Genomic DNA, 22,728 nt, shown 5'->3' with positions numbered 1-22,728 from the left:
CAGTGAATCCCTTGAAGCTTTTTAGGGTGTGTAGGAGTAGAGTTAAGAGAGAAATCAAGAGGGCAAAAAGGAGACATGAGATTGTTTTGGCAGATAAGGCAAAGGAGAATCCAAAGAGCTTCTACAAGTACTTAAAGGCCAAAAGAGTAACTGGGAGAGAGTAGGGTGTCTTAAGGATCAACAAGGTCATCTATGTGTGGATTCTGACAAGAAATGGGTGCGATCCTGAAAGAATATTTCTCATCAGTATTTTACTGTTGAGAAAAGCATGGATGCTAGGGAACTTGGGGAAATAAACAGTGATGTCTTGAGGAGTGTATATATTACAGAGAAGGAGGTGCTGGAAGTCTTAAAGCACTTCAAGGTAAATAAATCCCCAGGACCTGATGAAGTATATCCCAGGATGCTGTGGGAAGCTAGGGAGGAAATTGTGGGTCCCTGAGCAGAGATATTTGAATCATCGACAGTCACAGGTGAGATCCTGAAGATTGGAAGGTGGCAAATGTTGTGCCTTTGTTTAAAAAGGGCTGCAGGGATAAGCCTGGGAGCTACAGGCTGATGAGCCTCACATCTGTGGTGGGTAAATTGTTTGAAGGTATTTTGAGAGACAGGACCTGCAGGCATTTAGAGATGCAAGGAATGATTAGGGACAGTCAGAATGGCTTTGTGAGTGGAAAATCATGTCTCACAAATTTGATTGAACTTTTTGAAGGGGGTAACCAAGAAGGTAGATGAGGGCAGTGCAGTTGACGTTGTCTACATAGACTTTAGCAAGGACTTTGACAAGATATTGCATAATAGGTTGCTGCATAAGGTTAAATCTCACAGGATCCAGGATGAGGTAACTAGATGGATGCAAAATTGGCTTGGTGACAGAAGCCAGGGGGTGGTGGTAGAGAATTGTTTTTCAATTATTACTTACGTGGCGAAAAACTGCAGCAGGCGACGGTGCAGAGGGACCTCGGGGTCCTTGTGCATGAGTCGCAAAAACCCAGCCTGCAGGTGCAGCAGGTGGTCAGGAAGGCTAATGGGATGCTGGCCTTCATAGCGAGGGGGATTGAATATAAAAGTAGGGAGGTCTTGCTGCAGCTGTATAGGGCATTGGTGAGGCCGCAGCTGGAGTACTGTGTGCAGTTTTGGTCGCCGTACTTACGCAAGGATATTTTGGCTTTGGAGGGAGTGCAGAGGAGGTTTACTAGGCTGATACCGGAGTTGAGGGGGTTGAGCTATGAGGAGAGGCTGAATAAACTAGGCTTGTACTCGTTAGAGTTTAGAAGAATGAGGGGAGATCTCATTGAGACATATAAGGTGATGGATAGGATAGAGGTGGAGAGACTCTTCCCGCTCAGAAAGGACAGTAGGACTAGGGGGCACAGCCTCAAGATAAAGGGGGGGCGGTTTAGAACGGAGTTGAGGAGGAACTTCTTCACTCAAAGGGTGGTGAATCTCTGGAATTCTCTGCCCGTTGAAGTGGTGGAGGCTGCCTTGCTAAATATTTTTAAGACACGGGTTGATAGGTTTTTGATAAGCGAGGGGATTAAGGGTTATGGGGAGAGGGCGGGAATGTGGAACTGAGCCACGACAGATCAGCCATGATCTTATTGAATGGCGGGGCAGGCTTGAAGGGCTAGATGGCCTACTCCTGCTCCTATTTCTTATGTTCTTATGTAAACTGGAGATCTGTGACCAGCAGTGTGCCTCAGGGATCAGTGCTGGGTCCACTGTTATTTGTCATTTATATTAATGATTTGGATGAGAATATAAGAGGCATTGTTAATAAGTCTACAGATGACACCAAGATTGATGGCGTAGTGGACAGTGAAGAAGGTTATTTCAGATTGCAAGGGGATCTTGATCAATTGGGCCAATGGGCTGACGAATGGCAGATGGAGTTTAATTTAGGTAAATGTAAAATGATGCATTTTGGTAGATTGAGCCAGGGCAGGACTTACTCAGTTAATGGTGGGATGTTGGGAAGAGTTATGGAACAAAGGGATCTAGGGTACAAGTTTATAGCTCCTTAAAGTGGAGTCACAGATGGGTAGAGTGGTGAAGAAAGCTTTCAGCATGCTTGATTCCATTGGTCAGAACACTGAATAGAGGAGTTGGGACCTCTTGCTGAAGTTGTACAAGACACTTGTAAGGCCGCACTTGGAATACTGTGCGCGATTCTGGTCACCCTATTATAGAAAGGATATTATTAAACTAGAAAGAGTGCAGAAAAGATTTACTGGGATGCTACCAGGACTTGATGGATTGAGTTATAAGGAGAGGCTGGATAGACTGGGACTTTTTTCTCTGGAGCGTAGGATGCTGAGGGGTGATCTTATAGAAGTCTAAAAAATAATGAGGGGGATAGATCAGCTAGATAGTCAAGATCTTTTCCCAAAGGTAGGGGAATCTAAAACTAGAGGGCATAGGTTTAAGGTGGGAGGGGAGAGATACAAAAGTGTCCAGAGGGGCAAAGTTTTCACGCAGAGGGTGTTCAGTGTCTGGAACAAGCTGCCAGAGGTAGTAGTAGAGGCGGGTACAATTTTGTAATTTAAAAAGCCTTTAGGTAGTTACATGGGTACAATGGCTAAAGAGGGATATGGGCCAAATGCAGGCAATTGGGACGAGCTTAGGGGTTTAAAAAGAAAGGGTGGCATGGACAAGTTGGGCCGAAGGGCCTGACTCAATGTTTCAGATCCAAATTTGAACTCACATTCAGCACATCTGCACTTGGCAGAAGGCTCTGTATGTAACCAGCATCATAGTTTAAATATTGCCAGTGTTTCTGCCCAACTAATCAAAAGTTAATTCCTTCCCCTCTTTACAGATTTGCACTTTTTCAGTGCAGCAGCCTTGTTTTTGATATAGATTTTTTTTTTGTCATCCCTGACTGCATCCATAATTCTGTTTGGTTCATTGGCTCCTAAATGTTCTCAATAACAACTTGTATTTCTATAACAAGTTGAACATCACAACACAGCCCGAGGTGCTTCACTAAAGAGTAATGAGACACAAGAGTGAGATCGTAGGACAGCAGACTAATGTTTGGTCCAAAGAAATTGATTTTAAGGAGCTTTTTATAAGGGAGAGGATTGGAGAGGTTTAGGAGGGTGAATCTGAGGAATGCAGAACTATCAGACTGTTATTAGTTTGGAGGAGACTTTTTTAAATATTCTTTGATGAGATGTCGACATTACCATGGCAGAAGGGTTCGTGTTGCTGCCTCACGGTGCCAGGGACCCGTGTTCAATTCCAGCCTTGGGTTACTGTGTGGAATTTGCACATTATCCCTGTATCTGTGTGGGTTTTCTCCAGGTGCTCCATTTCCTCCCACGGTCTGAAGATGTTTAGGTGGGATGGATTGGCCTTGATCAGTGTGTGGAGTCACAGGAATAGGGTGGGAGTTTGGGCCCAGATAGAGTGCTGTCCGGAGTGTTGTGCAGATTTGATGGACTGAATGGCCTCTTCCTGCACTGTAGGGATTCTATAAGATGTGAACGTGGCTGGCAAGGCCGATATTTGTTGACCTTCAAAATAGTCAACCTCTCTGTTGTGTAGTGCCCAACACTGTACCAGGTTAAAAAAACACGATGCTTTCCTTCCCAAGAAGACATTAGTGGACCAGATGGGTTCTTACAATCAGTGGTCGATCCATGGACATCAATACAGAGACAAGCTTTCAGTTACTGATTGAATTAGCGATTGAATTTAAATTCCAGCATGGTGATGTTTAAACTCACGTCCCCAAAGCTTTAGCCTGGATTTCTAACCCAGTGTTACTGCTGGTACACCACTGTCTCCCCCAAGGTCACAGTGATAGAGTGAGCTAATGGAGGAATTTGAATAAAAAATGAGATTTTTGCATTTGAGGTATTAATAATTCAGCCATTATTGGTCAGTGAGTGTAGGTATGATGGGTGAATGGGACTCCGGGTATGGGGACATGAGGGGTTTAAATAACTGAAATAAAAAGCAACTGTTTTCAGCAGCTGGAGGGTGGATTACAGGAGGGCACAAATCTAAACTGATTGACAAAAGAGCCTGAGGTGAGAGGAAGGTAAATCTCACACGCAACAAGTGATTAAAATTTGGAACACATTTCCTGAAATGGTGGAGGGAGCAGATTCAATTGTAACTTGCAAAAGGGAATTAGAGATATGCTTGAAAAGGCAGCCACTACAGACTACATTAGATATTGAAAAAGATGCAGAGAATGGGATCTGTAAAATGTATGAAGAAATAACAGGAGTAACAGGCCTGTACTATTGTTGGAGAGCATAAATTATCCAGAAATAGCCTGACAATATGCAGAGGAAGTGGATTATTCTTTGAAATAGCTGTTGCAGACTCATGAAGCGCAGCCGAATGGTATTATCGCTAGACTATTAATCCAGAAACGCAGCTAATGTTCTGGGGACCCAGGTTCGATTCCCGCCACGGCAGATGGTGGAATATGAATACAATTTTTTTAAAATCTGAAATTAAGAGTCGACTGATGAAACCATTGTTGATTGTTGGAAAAACCCATCTGGTTCACTGATGCCCTTTAGGGAAGGAAATCTGCCGTCCTTACCTGGTCTGGCCTACATGTGACTCCAGAGTCACAGCAATGTGGTTGACTCTCAAATGCCCTCCAAGAGCAATTCAGGAAGGGCAATAAATGATGGTCAGCCAGCGATGCCCATGTGAATGAAATAAAAAAAAACAGGTGAATAGTTTAATTGTGTGTTGTGCTATTCTGTAATTCTAACAGAGGTTTGGATGAGCTCAGGTTAATATATGTGGGAGGTTGGTCAGGAGAACTCTTGGTATCATTGAGTTTCTAGGTAATAGAAGCATGGATGATGGTTTCTTACCTTCAGGTCAGTTTTTGGCCCCATCTCTTAATGTATTTTTCATTGCATTGAGACAACAGTGCAGAATGCACTCTACAAATCCCTTGTCCATCACCATTAGGGTTACCTCCCTGACTATTACTGGATAAATTAAGTTCTCTGTCAATACAGACTGTTATTCCTGCAGATCTCTTCATATTTTCAACATTCTCTATGCTTTTTTCAATATTGGGTGTAGTCTGCAAGCGCTACTCAGTCCAATGTTGGTCGTGTGTTAATGGAGGAAGTTACCATATTAACTGGTATTGTTTCTTGCCAGGGCTGCATGGTCCATTTGGACTGAACAGTTGGAAAGGAAGGAAAAAAATCGCAAAATGGACGGTTTAGCAATGCAGCATTGGGCAAAATCCATGAGGCGTAGGGTAGGTTTGAGGGTGGATTTTTTTTTTGTGCTGTAATGATTTCCAAACCAAAACATTCAGGAAATGTGGGCTTTCTGTTGTGCATGTCTACTTTATTCGAATATTTGCATGATCTGGAGCTTTGTTTCCATGTCTGGAATGTGGAAAATCTCAAAAGGTAGAATCATATACAATTGTGCGGAACTTGTAGAATATTCATGGCCTACTTGCTTTCATATCTTCCCCTCTCAACCAACTCTTTCAAAGTTCGTTCCGGGGCACCAGCCAGTAGCCACTGCCCAAGCCTCGATAGTGAGTGTCAGGAGCGGAAGTTCTAAGGGGATCGTAGCCGATTCTCCTTCCATCTTGGGCTGCTGCCCACTCACAGGCACCTCACTGCAGAGGGAAAGGGATGACAATCAGGAGTGATGACCTTGCTGGAATATTTTCCCTCTTTCAGCTTGGTGCCGTTGAGACCATTGATAGGAACCCAGCTGCATTTCACATTAAGGGTGTCTCTTAGTATGAATTGGGTGGCACAGTGGTTAGCACTGCTACTTCACAGAGCCAGGAATCTGGGTTTGATTCTGGCCTTGTGTGAAGTTTGACTTTCTCCTTGTGTGTGCGTGGGTTTCCTCCCACACTCCAAAGATGTGCAGATTAGGTGGATTTGCCATACTAAATTGCCCCTTAGTGTCGAAAGAGGTGTAGGTTGGGTGGCTAAGCGATAGTAAATTGCCCCGTAGTGTCCAAATGTGTAGGATTGACTATGGGAAATGTGCAGGGTTGCTGGGTAGGACGGAGAGGAGGGCTTGGGTGGGACACTACTTCGGAGAGTTGGTGCAGACTCGATGGGCCTCTCCTTGCACTATAGGGATTTATGGCACAGTGCTGTTTATTTAGTGGACCATCAGAGTGAGCTGTTCTTTTTGGTAGAATAGCAATGCATTCTTCAGGGATAATAAAACAAAGCAACTTAAGTGAACAAAGTGGCTCCCTGATGAATTTATTATTTTTTGCAGAGGTGAATGTGGAGTGTTTTGTTTTAATGAGGCTTGGATCATTGTTTTCAAAAGGCAAAACTGAACAGATATGGGGAAGAGAATGCGTGATTGAACTTCTGTTCTGGGCCCAGGTTTAGACGCTGCAGACCCCTCTTACCAGCTTGACCATCCAAATGCCTCTTTTCTCCTGTGCACCTGCGTGTTGACAGCAAGTGGAAGGGTAAAATGCCTGATTTCTTCCCCATCTGGAGGCCCCATTATACTTTGGTCAACTAGATCGGTTTATCCCTCCCAAAATTATGCCGTCTTCAAAACTGGGATCATACAGAAAAAAAATCCTTTTCTCAAATAGGTGTGAATGTTCCTTCAATCATTAAGCTAAAATTTCTTGTCAAAAGTATTCTGTTTCAGGCTGTTTCAATTCTCTAAGCTAATGTTCCAGTCCGTAAACCCTTTCGGTTTAACCCCTTCAGCAAAATTATTAATGTTAGATTTACCAAAACTGATGGCACTGTTGTCACAAAGTCTAGCGGACCCAGCCCAGCGATGATGGAAATTTGCCAGGGGGTGAAAGAGGATGCTCGGACCCTCTACACCTGCACAATAATTCAACAAAAATCCTGCAGATGCTAGAGATCTGAAACAAAAATAGAAATTGCCTGAAAAACGAAGCAGGATTTGAGTCATCTCTGGGGCGACATGGTGGCACAACGGTTAGCATGTTGCCTCACAGCACCAGGAACCCGGGTTCCATTCCTGGCTTAGGTGACTGTGAAGTCTGCACGTTCTCCCCATGTCTGCGTGGGTTTCCTCTAGGTGCTTGGGTTTCTTCCCACAGTCCAAAGATGTGCGGGTTAGATGGATTAGCTATGATAAATTTCCCCTTAGTGCCCTATCACGTGTACGTTAGATGGAATAGCCATGGGAAATGTATGGAGTTATGGGGCTGGAGTGGGGTAGAAGGCCTGGGAAAGACACTCAGTCAGAGAGTCAGTGTAGATTCGATGGGCTGAACGACCTGCATTTCAGCCAGCAGAAGGTGAAAATTAATAAATTTTTTTGTGGAGCAGCATGGTAGCACCGTGCCTCACAGCACCAGGGACCTGGGTTCGATTCCTTGCTTGGGTCACTGTCTGTGTGGAGTCTGCACATTCTCCCCGTGTCTGCATGGGTTTCCTCCGGGTGCTCCGGTTTCCTCCCACAGTCCAAAGGTGTACAAATTAGGTACACCTTTTTGTGGTCAGGGGAAATGCATGGGATTATGGGCATAGAGAAACGGGAGGGGGAGTTTGATGCTGTTTTGGAGAGCAGTGCAGATGTAGGCTCGATGGGCCAAATAGCCTCCTTCTGCACTGATTCTATGGTTCTAAAAAAAAATGGAGTAGGGCCTTTAAGGACAGTTACATTTCAAACCTTTGCTTTGTGATAGCGACGTACAAAAGTCATTGATTTAATTAGTGGCTGGGCTATGACCAAAGTTTGTTTGTTTAATCCTGATTCTTCCTCATTTTCCATGTCTTTTGTTGATGTGACTGGGTGGGTGGATGAGCCGGACTGCCCCCTGCTCTTGTTGCTGATGTGTGTTCATCCAGCAGGTGGCAGCTGTGTGCTGGCGTATTTCTCTCACTGGGATCTATTATTGACAGTGCAGCCGCTGACTGATGATGCCGGTGAAACTGTGTGTGTGTGTGTGTGTGTGTGCGCGCCGCGAGATAGAATATTCCAGAACCCTTAATAAAGGCAGAATCGGTTATCTTTATGTTGCTGCTCAGGAATTATTTTTATTCCTTCCCTACTGCACTTCTGCTTCCCCCCAACTATGCCTCGGGTGGCGCAGTTGCTGGCACTGCTGCTTCACAGCGCCTGGGACCCGGGTTCGATTCCCGGCTTAGACCACTGTTTGTGTGGAGTCTGCATTGTTTTCCCCCACGCCTGCGTGGGTTTTCTCCGGGTGCTGTGGTTTCCTCCCACAGTCCAAAGATTAGGTGCATTGGCCATGCTAAATTCTCCCTCGGTGTACCCAAACAGGCACCCGAGTGTGGCAACTGGGGGATTTTCCCAGCAACTTCGTTGCAGTGTTAATGTAAGGCTACTTGTGACACTAATAATAAATAAATAAATATGGGGTTGCAGTTTTGCTGATGCCAGTGCGCTCTGTACCACGTGGTCTGTACGCTCGGGCCTTGGCAGTGAACATAAGCAGGCTATTTGACAAAGGTGTGCAAGCTGAATCCAATCCTCTCCCCTGCTGACATCCACACATACGCTTGCCGGCAGGAGTTGCTGGATTACCCTTGCCCTGATCTGCTGAAGCCAATTCTCATGCACCTACACCAGTCCTGCTGTGGTTTGCTCCTCTCTCTGTCATTATCTGGGAAATACACTCAAGGTGATCCCGAGTAAGAGACAATTCTATTTGCCAGAGTGACTAGTTTCTGATTTGCACTTCTTATTTCCACATGTTTTAGAAACATCCTTAAAGTCAAACACTGATGAGTGATAACAGTTGGGTGGAAGATGAATGCTGGAAGTCTTTATTGCTGTATTTCGCATGCCGTGTTCGTGAACTGGTCTTCTCTCTGTTTTGAATGCAGGCATGGCTTCAGTGGAATGTGTCGTTGCATCTGTTGCAGCAAAAGCAGGAGAGGGATGCCCAAGCACTGTTAATATACCAGCACCGTTGCCAGCGGCGATTGCTGCTGGCGTGGCGGGTATATGTCCAGGTTTGCCGGGACAAGAAGTGCCAGTACAGTAAGTTTCTGAATTGGAGGATTGAAACCCAAGTGTCGCTATGTTTCCTGAATCTCGGCTTTGTGGGACGTCACCTTTCACTGCTCAGAATTGGAATCTGTCTGTGGGGGCAGTTTAGAGCGGAGTTGAGGAGGAACTTCTTCACTCAAAGGGTGGTGAATCTCTGGAATTCTCTGCCCATTGAAGTGGTGGAGGCTGCCTCGCTAAATATATTTAAGACACGGGTAGATAGGTTTTTGATGGACAGGGGAATTAAGGGTTATGGGGAGAAAGCAGGAAATGGAACTGATCCACTTCAGATCAGCCATGATGTTATTGAATGGTGGGGCAGGCTAGATGGCCTACTCCTGCTCCTATTTCTTATGTTCTTAGGTAACTGTTAAATTCCAGAGGCAGTCATAGAATCCCTACAGTGTAGAAGGAGGCCATTCAGCCCATCGGGCCTGCCCCAACAACAACCCCACCCAGACTCTATCCCTTTAACCCTACATATTTCCTCTGCTACTCCTCCTGACACTAAGGGACAACTTAGCATGGCCAATCCACCTAACCCACACATAGAATCATAGAATGTATGGCACAGAGACAGGCCCTTCGGCCCAAACTGGTCCTTGCTGACCAAAAAAGCTCATCTAAGCTAACCTCTGCATTTGGCCCATATCCCTCTACACCTTTTCTTTCCATGAATCTATCCAAATGTCTTTTAAATGTTGTCAATGTTCCTGCCTCAACCACTTCCTCTGGCAGCTCATTCCACATACATACCACCCTCTGTGTAAAAAAAATTGCTCCTCAGGTTTGTATTATTTTCCGTCTTAACATAAATCTACGACCTCTAGTTCTCGATTCCCCAACCCTTGAAAAAGGCTGAGTGCATTCACCCTATCCATACCTTTCATGATCTTGTACACTTCTATGAGATCACCCCTCAGTCTCCTAAGCTCCAAAGGAAAAAGTCCTAGCCTGTCCAATCTTCCCTATAACTCAGTCATCTTTCGAGTGTGGGAGGAAACTGGAGCACCTGGGGGAAGCCCACACAGATGTGGAAAGAACGTGCAAACCCCAGACAGACAGTCACCCGAGGCCAGATTTGAACCTGGGCCCCTGGTGCTGTGAGGCAGCAATGCTAACCACTGTGCCACCATGCCTCCCTCCTGATCAGTGCCCATCATTTATAGTGAATCTGTCTCATTACATCTTTGTGTGAGGTACATGAATGTAGATTTTAGGTGAGGACAGGAAAGCTGGTTTTTAAGGGATGGAAATCCAGAGAATCAGGTGGCTGTAGGTGCTGTTGACATTGGTGGGTGAAAGGTGGTGTAAGAGAGATCAGAGTCATTTATTCAGGGTTTGGATGCAGGGAGTACCTGCGCAAAAGGTTATCACGATTGTAGAGTACGATGTCAAGCCGAGGATTTTCAGTCCGAGGTTTCGGGGGACTGGGGGGATGAGGAGCGGGTGCAAACATGACTTGGGTCGAGCCAAGTGTTGCAGAGGCTGGAGTTTGTACAAGACGGCAGGCCATCAAGGAAAGTGTTGCGAGTGCTCGAGTCTGGGGGGAGTGACATGGATAAGGGTCAGGGGCTGAGGTCGGGATGGGCATGTTTCAGTGGTTAAAATGTCCAGTCTGCAGTGAAGCCTGGAACTTGGCTCACGATCAAACAGCACACAAGAGATTGTGAATCATCCAGTTCGTCCAGAGGGCCGGGGATCTGGCAAGAGAATAGCGTTTGTGTTGCTGGTTGGGGGAGGGGTGTTGCTGTTAAACCAGTAACTTTGATCTCCCTGATGTGTAGCTGCAGAAAGCTAGAACTCATCCACTGGCTATCAGATAAACAGTCTGGCCACACTGAGGATCAAGAGAAGCAGAGGCGATTTGAGAAAATGGTTCACACGTTTATTGTTTTCACCCTTAATTGAGCAGGGTGTTGTGGTGCTGAGTAATGCACTGTGTCAGCACAGAACTCTTCCAGCTCAGCACATTCAAACACTCCCACATCAGCAAATGCATACGCTCTGCAGGATAAAGGCTCCTTTTACAAGGAGCGTAGGTTAACTGTGGAAGTGGATGCAACATAGATTCACTGGGATGAGACAGGGGGTTGGAGAGTTAAATTATGAGGGCAGCTTGCAGAGACATGCATTTGTGATTTTTTATTCATTCGTGAGACATGGGCGTTGCTGGTTGGCCAGCATTTATTGCCCATCCCCAGTTGCCCTTGAGTAGGTGGTGGTGAGCTGCCTTCCTGAATCGCTGCTGTCCAAGTGCTGTGGGCTGACCCACAATGCCATTAGGGAGGGAACTCCAGGATTTTGACCCAGCGACTGAATGAACGGTGATATATTTCCAAGTCAGGATGGTGAGTGGCTTGGAGAGGAACTTGCAGGTGGTGGTGTTCCCATTTATTTGCTGCCCTTGTCCTTCTAGACGGAAGTGGTTGTGGTTTGGAACATAGAACGTAGAAAAGCTACAGCACAAACAGGCCCTTCGGCCCACAAGTTGCGCTGATCATATCCCAACTTACTAGGTTTACCTATAACCCCAAATCCTATTAAATCCCATGTACTTATCCAGCTGACAGCACAGGAAGGTGCTGTCTTAGGATTTTTGGTGATTTGCTGCAGAGCATCTAGATGGTGCACGCTGCTGCTACTGAACGTTGGTGGTGAAAGGAGTACATGTGGTGTCAATCAAGTGGGCTGCTTTGTCCTGGATGGTATCAAGCTTCTTGAGTGTTGTTGGAGCCGCACCCAAGTGGGGAGTATTCCATCACATTCCTGACTTGTGCTTTGTAGATGGTGGACAGGCTTTGGGGAGTCAGGAGGTGAGTTACTCGCCACGGTATTCCTAGCCTCTGACCTGCTCCTGTAGCCACTGTGTTTATGTGGTGAATCCAGTTGGGTTTCTGGTCAATGTTAATCCAAGGATGTTGACAATGGGCAATCCAGTGATGGGTAACTCTATTGAATGTCAAGGAGCGATGGTTCGAGTGTCTCTTATTGGTAATGGTCATTTGTGTGGCATGAATGTTACTTGCCACTTGTCAGCCCAGGCCTGGATATTGTCCAGATCTTGTTGCATTTGAACATGGACTGCTTCAGTATCTGAGGAATCACGAATGGTGCTGAACATTGTGAACTTCCCCTCTTCTGACCTTATGATGGAGGCAAGGTCATTGATAAAGTAGCTGAAGATGGTTGGGCCTAGGACAGTAACCCTGAGGGACTCCTGCAGAGATGTCCTGGAGCTGAGATGACTGACCCTCCATAACCACAAGCATCTTTCTACGTACCAGTTATGATTCCAACCAGCGGAGAGTTTACCCCTGATAACATTGATTCCAGTTTGGTTTGGGCTCCTTGATGCCACACACAGTCAAATGCCACCTTGATGTGAAGGGTTGTCACTCTCATTTCATCTCTGGAATTCAGCTCTTTCACCCATGTTTGTAATGAGGTCAAGAGCTGAGTGACCCAGGTGAAGTGGTTGATTCAGAGACTAGGGTACTGAATCTTAATAAAGGCAACTATGAGGATGAAGGATAAATATGGCAAGTTTTGAGAACCTTGGATAATGAGAGACATTGTGAGCCTCGTCAAAGAGAAAAAGGAAGCATTTGTCAAAGTTAGGAGGCTGGGAACACATGAAGCAAAGTGTGGAATACAAGGAAAGTAGAAAGAAACTTAAGCAAGGAGTATGGAAGGCTAAAAAGGGTCACGAAAAAGCATTGGTCATAGGATTAAGGAAAATCTTAGGGCAATTAATACATATATAAAGAGAAAGAGGGTAGCCAAGGAGAGGGTTGGCCCACTTGAGGACAAGGGAGGGAATCTATGCATGGAACCAGAGGAAATGAGCACGGTATTAAATGAACACTTTGCATCAGTATTCACCAAATAGAAGGACTTAGTGGATGATGAGTCTGGAAAGATAGTTTGAGTCGTGTAGAGATCAAAAAGGAGGCAGCATTGGTGTTCTTGAGAAACAGTAAGGTGACAAGTCGACAGGGCCTGATGGGATATACTCCAAAAAAATAAGAGAGGCAAGGGAGGAAATTGCTGGGGCCTTGAGAGAAAATTTTGTTTCCTCACTGGCTACAGGGGAGGTACAGTAAGAAGTCTCACAACACCATGTTAAAATCCAACAGATTTATTTGGTGGCACCAAGCCACTGCTTTCGGAGCACTGCCCCATCATCTGGTAAGTGGGGGTTCTGTTCACAAACAGGGCATATAAAGACACAAACTCAATTTACAAAATAATGGTTGGAATGCGAGTCCAAGTCTTAATCAAGTCTTAAAGGTACAGACAATGTGCGTGGAAAGAGGGTTAAGCACAGGTTAAAGAGATGTGTATTGTCTCCAGCCAGGACAGTTAGTGAGATTTTACAAGCCCAGGCAAGCCATGGGGGTTACAGATAGTGTGACATGAACCTAAGATCCCAGTTGAGGCCGTCCTCATGCGTGCGGAACTTGGCTATCAGTCTCTGCTCAGCGACTCTGCGCTGTCGTGTGTCGTGAAAGCCGGCTTGGAGAACGCTTACCTGAAGATCAGAGGCCGAATGCCCATGATCGCTGAAGTGTTCCCCAAGTGGGGAAGTGCCTGATGAAGGGGCAGCGCCCCGAAAGCTAGTGGTTTGTATTACCAAATAAACCTGTTGGACTTTAACCTGGTGTTGTGAGACTTCTTACTGTGTTAACCCCAGTCCAATGCCGGCACCTCCACATTACAGGGGAAGTCCCAGAGGACTGGAGAATAGCCAATGTTGTTCCTTTGTTTAAGAAGGGTAGCAAGAATAACCCAGGTAATTGCAGGCCAGTGAACCTGACATCAGTGGTAGAGAAAGTATTGGAGAGGATTCTTCGAGTTAGGATTTATTCCCACTTGGGAAGAAAGTGGATGTATTAGTGAGAGGCAACATGGTTTTGTGAAAGGGAGGTCGTGTCTCACAAACTTGATTGAGTTTTTCAAGGAAGTGACGAAGATGATTGATGAAGGTGAGCAGTTGATGTTGTCTACATGGACTTCAATAAGGCCTTTGACAAGGTCCCTCACGGCAGACTGGTGCAGAAGCTGAAGTGCACTGGCAAGGTGGATACAAAACTGGTTCAGTCAAAGACAGGGTGACAGTGGAAGGGTGTGTTTCTGAATGGAGGGCTGTGACAAGTGGCATTCTTCAGGGATCAGTGCTGGGACCTTTGCTGTTTCCATTATATATAAATGATTTGGAGGAAAACGTAACTGGTTTGATTAGTGAGTTTGTGGATGACACAAAGGTTGGTGGATTTGCAGATAGCGATGAGGACCATCAAAGGATACAGGATTTAGGTCAATTGGGGACTTGGGTGGAGGGATGGCAGATGGAGATTAATCCGGATAAATGTGAGGGAATGCATTTTGGAAGGTCTAATACAGATAGGCAATATACAGTAAATGGCAGAACTCTTAAGAACCTTGATAGGCGAAGGAATCTGGGTGTACAGGTACACGGGTCACTGAAAGTGTTAATGCAGGTGGAGAAGGTAGTCAAGAAGGCATACGGCATGCTTGCTTCATCGGCCGGGGCATTGAGTTTAAAAATTAAGTCATGTTGCAGCTTTATAGAACCTTAGTTAGGCTGCACTTGGAATATAACGTTCAATTCTGGTCGCCACACTACCAGAAGGATGTGGAGGCTTTGGAGAGGGTACAGAAGAGATTTACCAGGATGTTGCCTGGTGTGGAGGGCATTAGCTATGAGGAGAGGTGGGAGACACTTGGTTTGTTCTCACTGGAATAACGGAGGTTGAGGGGAGACCTGTTAGAAGTCTACAAGGTAATGAAAGGCATGGACAATGTGGATAGTCAGAAACTTTTTCTGCCAATTTAAGGGTGGAAGGGTCAATTACTTGGGGGCACAGACATAAGGTGTGAGGGGCAAGGTTTAAAGGAGATGTACGAGGCAGATTTTTTACACAGAGTAGTGGGTGCCTGGAACGTTGCCGGGGGAGGTAGTGGAAGCGGTTACATAATGACTTTTAAGGGACGTCTTGACAAATACGTGAATAGGATGGGAATAGAGGGATATGGTTCCTGGAAGGCTTGGGGGTTTTAGTTCAGTCGGATGGCATGGTCGGCGCAGGCTTGAAGGGCCTGTTCCTGTGCTGTAATTTTCTTCGTTCTTTGTTCTGTGTAACTATTAGAGTTGATAAGGGGAAGCCAGTTGATGTGGTATAATGGACTTAAAGCATTTGGCAAAGTCCCACACGAGAGATTATCATGCAAGATTAAAGAGCATGGGATTGGGGGAAAATGTACTGAGATGGATAGAAAATCGGTTGGCAGAGAGGAAACAAAGAGTGGGAATTAATGGATGCTTTTTAAATTGGCAGGCAGTAACTAGTGGGGTGCAACAGAGATCAGAGCTGGGACTCCAGCTATTCACAATATATATTAATGATTTGGATGCAGGAACAAAATGTAACATCTCAAAGTTTGAAAATGATACCAAGTTGGGTCGGAGGGTGAACTTTGACACGGATGCAGAGATCCTTCAGAATGTTCTGGACAGCTTGGGTGAGTGGGCTAATCAATGGCAGATGGAGTATAATTTGGCTAAGTATGAGGTTGTTCACTTTGGAAGCAAAAAACAAGAAGGCAGGTTACTACCTGAGTGGCTGTAAATTGGGAGAGGGGACTGTGCAGCGGGGCCTTGGTGTCCTTATGCACCAGTCACTGAAGGTAAGCATGCAGGTACAGCAGGCGGTAAAGAAGGCAAATGATATGTTGGCCTTCATTGTGAGAGGTTTCGAGTACAGGAGCAGCGATGTGTTGTTGCAATTATACAGGGCCTTGGTGAGGCCATACCCAGAGTATTGTGTGCAGTTTTGGTCTCCTTTCCTGAGGAAGGATGTTCTTGCTCTCGAGGGAGTGCAGCGAAGGTTTACCAGGTGATTCAGGAATGATGGGACTGATGTATGAGAAGAGACTGATTAGGTTAGGATTGTTTTCACTGGAATTCAGATGAATGGGAGGGGATCTCATAGACACATATAAAATCCTAACAGGTCTAGACAGAGTCGATACAGGGAGGATGTTTCCAATGGTGGGGGAGTCCGGAACCAGGGGTCACAGTCTGAGGATTCGGGGTGGACCTTTTAGGACGGAGGTGAGGAGACATTTCTTCACCCAGAGAGTGGTGAGCCTGTGGAATTCATTACCACAGGAAGTAGTTGATGCCAAAACATTGAATACATTCAAGAGACGGCTGGATATAGCACTTGGGGTGAATGGAATCGAAGGTTATGAGGAAAAAGCAGGATTCGGTTATTGAGTTGGACGATCAGCCATGGTTGTAATGAATGGTGGAACAGACTCGAAGGGCCAAATGGCCTCCCCCTGCTCCAATCTTCTATGTTTCTATGAAACCCAAACTGGGTGTCAGTGAGCAGGCTATTTCTGAGCAGGTGCTGCTTGATAGCACTGTTGGTAACCCTTTCCATCACTTTACTGATGACCAAGAGTAGACTGGATGGAAATTGGCTGGGCTGGATTTGTCCAGCTTTTCGTGTACAGGACATACCTCAGCAATTTTCCACATTGTTGGGTAGGTGCCAGTGTTGTAACTGTGCTAGAAGAGTTTGACTAGGGGAGTGGCAAGTTCTGGAGCACAAGTCTTAAGAACTAGGAGCAGGAGTAGGCCATCTGGCCCCTCGAGCCTGCTCCGCCATTCAGTAAAATCATGGCTGATCTTTTCATGGACTCAGCTCCACTTACCTGCCCGCTCACCATAACCCTTAATTCCTTTATTGTTCAGAAATTTATCTATCCTTGCCTTAAAAATATTCAATGAGGGAGCCTCAACTGCTTCGCTGGGCAGGAAATTCCACAGATTCACAACCCTTTGTGTGAGGAATTTCCTCCTCAACTCAGTCCTAAATCTGCTTCCCCTTATTTTGAGGCTATGTCCCCTAGTTCTAGTTTCACCTGCCAATGAAAACAACTTCCTTGCTTCTATCTTATCTATTCCGTTCATAATCTTATATGTTTCTACAAAATCTTCCCTCATTCTTCTGAATTCCAATGAGTATAGCCCCAGTCTACTCAGTCTCTCCTCATAAGCCAACCTCTCAACTCTGGAATCGATCTAGTGAATCTCCTCTGAACTCCCTCCAGTGCTGGTATATCCTTTCTCATGTAAAGAGACCAAAACTGTACACAGTAACCCCAGATGTGATCTCGCCAGCACCTTATACAGTTGCAACATAACCTTGCTGTTTTTTAAACTCCATCCCTTGAGCAACAAAGAAACAAATTCCATTTGCCTTAATTACCTGCTGCACCTGCAAACCAACTTCTTGAGATTCTTGCACAAGGACACCCAGTTCCCTCTCTCAGCAGCATGCTGCAATTTTTTACCATTTAAGTAATAGTCTGTTTTGCTGTTATTCCTACCTTGCTTCCATACTATTGCTAGAATGTTACCAGGACTCGCTGCCTTTGCAGCATCCAGTGCCTCCGACTGTTTCTTAATATCGCTTGGAGTGAATCACATTGCCTGGAGACCACTGGAGGAGGCCGAGATGGATCACCCACTCACTCCTGGCTGAAGGTCACTGCAAATACTTCAGCTTTATCTTTTACACTGATGTACTGGGATCCTCCATCATTGAGGATGAAGATATTTGTGGAGCCTCCTCCTCCAGTGAGTTGTTTCATTGTCCACCACCGTTCATGACTGCAGAGCTTAGATCAGATCCATTGGGATGGTTTAGCTCTGTTTATCGCTTGCTGTTTGGCTCGCAGAAATAGTCCTCGTTTTTAGGTATGTCTGGTGCTGTTCCTGGCATGCCCTCCTGCACTCTTCCATTGAAAAAAGTCTGACAACACCAGGTTTTAGTCCAACCTATTTATTTGATAATATACTCACAAGCTTTCGGGGTTAGCCGGCATACCCACATCATCTCTTCCATTGAACCAGAGTTGATTCCCTGGGTTGGTGGTAATGGTTGCTTGGGGGATATGCTGGGCCATGAGGTTACAGACTGTGCTGGAGTACAATTCTGCTTCTGTTGATGGCCCACAGCGCCTCATGGATGCCCAGCCTTCTGTTGCTCGATCTGTTTGAAGTCTGTTCCATTTAGCATGGTGATAGGGCCACACGACACTGTGGAGGTTACTCTCAATGTGAAGGCAAGGATTTGCTCGAGGTCGTTAAAGTAATGATTGGACCAGATAGCTACAGGGAAACCCTACCATAGTTCTGAGAGGGAGAGGAAGGGGTGAAAGCGATAATGCAGGAAATTGGACACACGTAGTCGGGGCCCAGTCACCTGCAATGGTGGGGAAACCTCAGTTGAGGAGGAAAAAAAACATAGCAGAGACACCGGTACGGAAGGTTGTAACATCAGAGCAGATGTGGCAGAATGGGTTAGAGGTGTTGAAGCACTCCCCCCACCACCGCCACCGCCACCGCCACACCCATCCCACTCCCCTTCCTGCCTCATCCCCACCTCAACGTCCCTTGCACTTCTTGCTCCCTCCCCCACCTCCATCATCCCATTCAACCAGCCCCACTCCTTCCCATCTAAATATTAGCGGTGACTTTGTTTTCCACTCTCTGTTGTGCAGGGTTGGCTGAACAGGTTTATAAAAGTTGTGTTGTGCAGCGGTACTTTTCATCATGGCATTCAGCCTGGTGTCTTCGGAGAAGTGTCCGTGCGTACGAGAGTCACATCTGTGAACTGGGCAGAAGGAGCACTCTGCGGAGGATATTCACCCACTGGAATCACTGTATCCTTTCAGTCTAAAATCCACGGACTTGGAATTCTTTTGTTCTTGTGCATTCTAGGGACAAGTTGAGCCGTTTACTCATTTTTCAGATCAGTGGGATCATTCTGAATGGCTGAAAATGTTTAAAATATATCATGATGTGGAATAAATCGATCTTAGCAGCAAAGGGGAATCTGCAGCTGTAATAAAAACGGTGTGACAAAATGCACATCAGCTCAGTCATTGCCTGAGGAGAGGCTGTGCCCTACATGAGAAAGATGACCATCATAAAAGAGGGTGTTAGAAATCACAAGATTACAAACTGATGTGAACATTACATGATTATTCTTTATAGACCACTCTTGTCAAGTACATTTAAATTGCAGGGGACAAAAGTATGTAAAGAACTGCAGTATCTTTGTTCATGAAGATGCTAACGATGGATTCTAGAGTTTGCCGAAAGTTGCAACTTTGTGTTCGTCCAAAAGGGACAGCATGAAATAGGAATATAGGAACAAAAGTGGGCTATTCAGCCCATTGAGTTTGTGCCACCATCAATACGATCATGGCCGATCATTCACTTCAGTGTTTTTTTTCCCCACACTATCTCCATATCCTTTTACGTCACTGATATCTTGAAATCTGTCAATCTCTCTTTTAAACCTACTGAATGACTGAGCTTATGTAGCTTTCTGGGGTAGAGAATTCTGAAGATTCATCCTCTGAGTAAAAAACTTCTCATCTCAATCCTAAGTGTCTTCCCTGTTATTTTGAAATTCTGACCCCTGGTTCTAGACTCTCCAACCAGAGGAAACATCTTACCTCCATCTATCTTGTCTATTCCTTTTAAGTATTTTGTACTTTCAATGAGATTACCTCCCATTCTTCAAAATTCTAGAGGATCCAGGCCCAGTTTGCCCAATCTCTCTTCGTAACAGTCCCGCCATCTCTGGAAGAAGTCTGGTGAACTTTTGCTGCACTCTCTCTATGGCAGTAATATCATTTCTAAGATAAGGGGACAAAACCTGCACACATTACTCCAGGTGCGGTCTAACCAAGTTTCTACACAACTGAAACCAGACTTTGCTAATCCTGTACTCAAATCCTCTTGCAATAAAGGCTAACAGACCATTAGCTTCGGAATTGCTTACTTGCTGCATGTTAGCTTTCAGTGTCTAATTAATAATGACATCCAGACCTCCTCCTGAATCTATGCTTTCTAATCTCCTATCTAAGAAATACTCTGCATATCTGCTGGTCCTACCAAAGTAGATAACCTCACATCTTACCACATTATATTCCATCTGTGATGTTTGCGCCTACTCATCAGGTCCAAATCGAAGCCAATTTGCATCTTCCTCAACGCACATTCCCACCTAGCTTTGTATCACCTGTGAACTTGGAAAGATTGCATTTGGCCCCCACACCCAAATCATGGATATATATTGTGAACAGCTGGGATCCCAGTACTGATCCTTGCGGCACCTCACTAGCCACAGCCTGCCAGCGTGAGAATGACCAGTTTATTCCTACTCTCTGTTTTCTGCCTGTTAGCCAATCCTTAATCCACACCAGTATATTGCCTTCTATTCCATGTGCTTTAATTTTGCTAATCAGCCTCCTGTGGGGGACTGTATCACCAGCTTTCTGAAAATCCAAGTATACGTTGACTCTCATTTATAAATTTTGTTGGTAACATCCTCAAAAAAAATTCCAACAATTTCATCAATAATAATTTCCCATTTATAAATCCATGCTGGCTATGCCCAACGAGATTGTTATTATCTAAGCATTCATTTATCACATCCTTTAGAGTCGATTCTAGTATTTTCCTTACTATTGATGTCCAGTTACTGGGCCAGTGGTTTGCTGTTTACTCTCTCACTCCCTTCTTAATTGTGGGGAATTTTGTATTAATACTAATATTTTTTCAAGCTTATTTATTTATTAGTCAGAAGTACACTTAACATTCACACTGCAGTGAAGTTACTGTGAAAATCCCCTAGTCGCCAAACTTCGGCATCTGTTGGGGTACACTGTGGGAGAATTTAGCATGGCCAATGCACCTAATCCTCACATCTTCAGACTGTGGGGAGAAATCGGAGTACCTAGAGGAAACCCACACAAACACGGTGAGAACATACAAACTCCACACAGACAGTGACCCAAGCCAGGAATTGAACCCAGGTCCCTGGCGCTGTGAGGCAGCAGTACTAACTACTGTGCCTTCTAATTATGAGAGATTTCCTGTGTGTTCCTAGTGCCATTTCTCTGTTCCCTATTATAAATCCACTTGACTCTGTATGTAATGGATACACGTGCTAAATGTTTCTGTTTTCTGTACCTGTAGAAGCTTTTACAGTTATTTTTATGTTTTTTCTTGGTTTACATTAAGATTACATTCTCCCTTTTGTCAATTTGAGTCCTTCTTTGCTGTATTCCAATCTTCAGGTATGCTACTAACTTTGGCATGTTCATGGCCTTCTCTTAATTTTATACAATCTTTAACTTTTGTCAGCCATTGTTGACTGACACTTTTTTTTAGATTTTAGTGCTTTGCAGGAATGTATAGTTGCTGTAAACTATGCACTAGTTCTTTAAGGCCTCTCCATTGCCTGTACACAGTCATACCTTTTGACGTATTTTCCCAATCCACCTCAGCCAATTTGTCCATCATGTCTTGATAATTTCCTGTATTCAACTTTAACCTTCTGGCTTCAAATTGAGCTATCTCTCTATCATAATCATAGATTGACAGAATCCTTAAGGTGCAGAAGGAGACCATTCTGCTCATTGAGCTTGCACTGACTTTCCAACAGAGTATCTCACCCAGGCCCTATGCCTGTAACCCCACATGTTTACCCCATGAATCCCCCTAATCTGCACATCTTGGGACACTAAGCGGCAATTCATTATGGTTAATCCACCTATCCTGGATATCTTTGGGCTGTGGGAGGAAACTGGAGCATCGGGAGGAAACCCATGCAGACATGGGGAGAATGTGCAAACTGCACACAGGCTGTCACCCAAGGCCGGAATTGAACCTGAGGCAGCAGTGCTAATGACTCTGCCACTGTTTACAGCCAGATTACTAATTAGCCTTTTTCATTACATAACACTAGATATAAAATAGCTGGTTTCTTAACATACAGCTCTAGAAAACCATCCCTTACATTCTCCAAAACACACCCTCCACAGCATCAGTGTTCGTTAGGTTCACCCAGTTTATGTGCAGATTGAAGTCAGCTGTGATTACTGTATTGCTTATGTTATGTGCTTCTCTCATCTGACTCATACCACACCCCACATCACCGTTACTACTCGTCGTCTGTACACAACTCCAACCAACGTCTGCCGCCCATTGCTATTTTTTAGTTGCATCCAAACAGATTGCACATGTTGTTCTTCTGATCTCAGATCCTCCCTTACAACTGCACTGATCCCATCCCTTATTATCAGCGCAACTCCACCTCCGTTCCTTTCTTGTGTGTCCTTCTGAAGCATTGAATATCCTTGAATATTCAATTCCCAATCTTGGTCACTTTTCTGAAGTAGCAATTAGACTATACCCGTTTACCTCTGTTTGTGCCTTTAAATCATCTATCTTGTTGTAAATGCTGTATTTATTTGGGTAAAATGCCTTTAATGTTGTCTTGTTGATATTGTTCTGCATTCCAAGCCTAGTTGCTGCTCGCTTTGCTTTGCCTGCCTTCTAATTTTGTTTACTACTTCTCCATTTTCTGTTATCAACTTTGTTTTCTTCTAATTTGAGCTACCTCTTGGTTCCTACTACACTGACAAGCTAGTTTGAACTTTCCCCAGCAGCAAATCCCCTTACAAGGACGATGGTCCCAGTCCTGTTATGGTATAGCTCATCCATCTTGTATAGGTATCACTTGACCCAGAACCAGTCGCAGAAATCTGATGCCCTTGCTTCTATACCAATTCTCCAGCCACTATTTCACTCAAGTACTCCTCCTCTCCATAAGTCCACAA

The 22,728-nt window shown here is 45.0% G+C and overlaps 1 protein-coding gene across 1 annotated transcript in view; it reads left to right on the top strand.

The window, feature by feature from the left end:
- Positions 1-22,728, top strand: part of sfi1 (SFI1 centrin binding protein) — a 148,939-nt gene that overhangs the window by 18,882 nt on the left and 107,329 nt on the right. The window contains exons 7-9 of the mRNA XM_080208544.1: positions 5,146-5,248; positions 8,826-8,982; positions 18,592-18,753. Of these exons, the coding sequence (XP_080064670.1) occupies positions 5,146-5,248; positions 8,826-8,982; positions 18,592-18,753 (422 nt within the window). The remainder of the gene's footprint in view (positions 1-5,145; positions 5,249-8,825; positions 8,983-18,591; positions 18,754-22,728) is intronic.

Source organism: Carcharhinus amblyrhynchos, chromosome 20, assembly GCF_965287045.1.
Source record: "Carcharhinus amblyrhynchos chromosome 20, sCarAmb.v2.hapA, whole genome shotgun sequence".
Classification (NCBI taxonomy): domain Eukaryota; kingdom Metazoa; phylum Chordata; class Chondrichthyes; order Carcharhiniformes; family Carcharhinidae; genus Carcharhinus; species Carcharhinus amblyrhynchos.
This window is presented reverse-complemented; position numbering and strand designations above follow the sequence as displayed.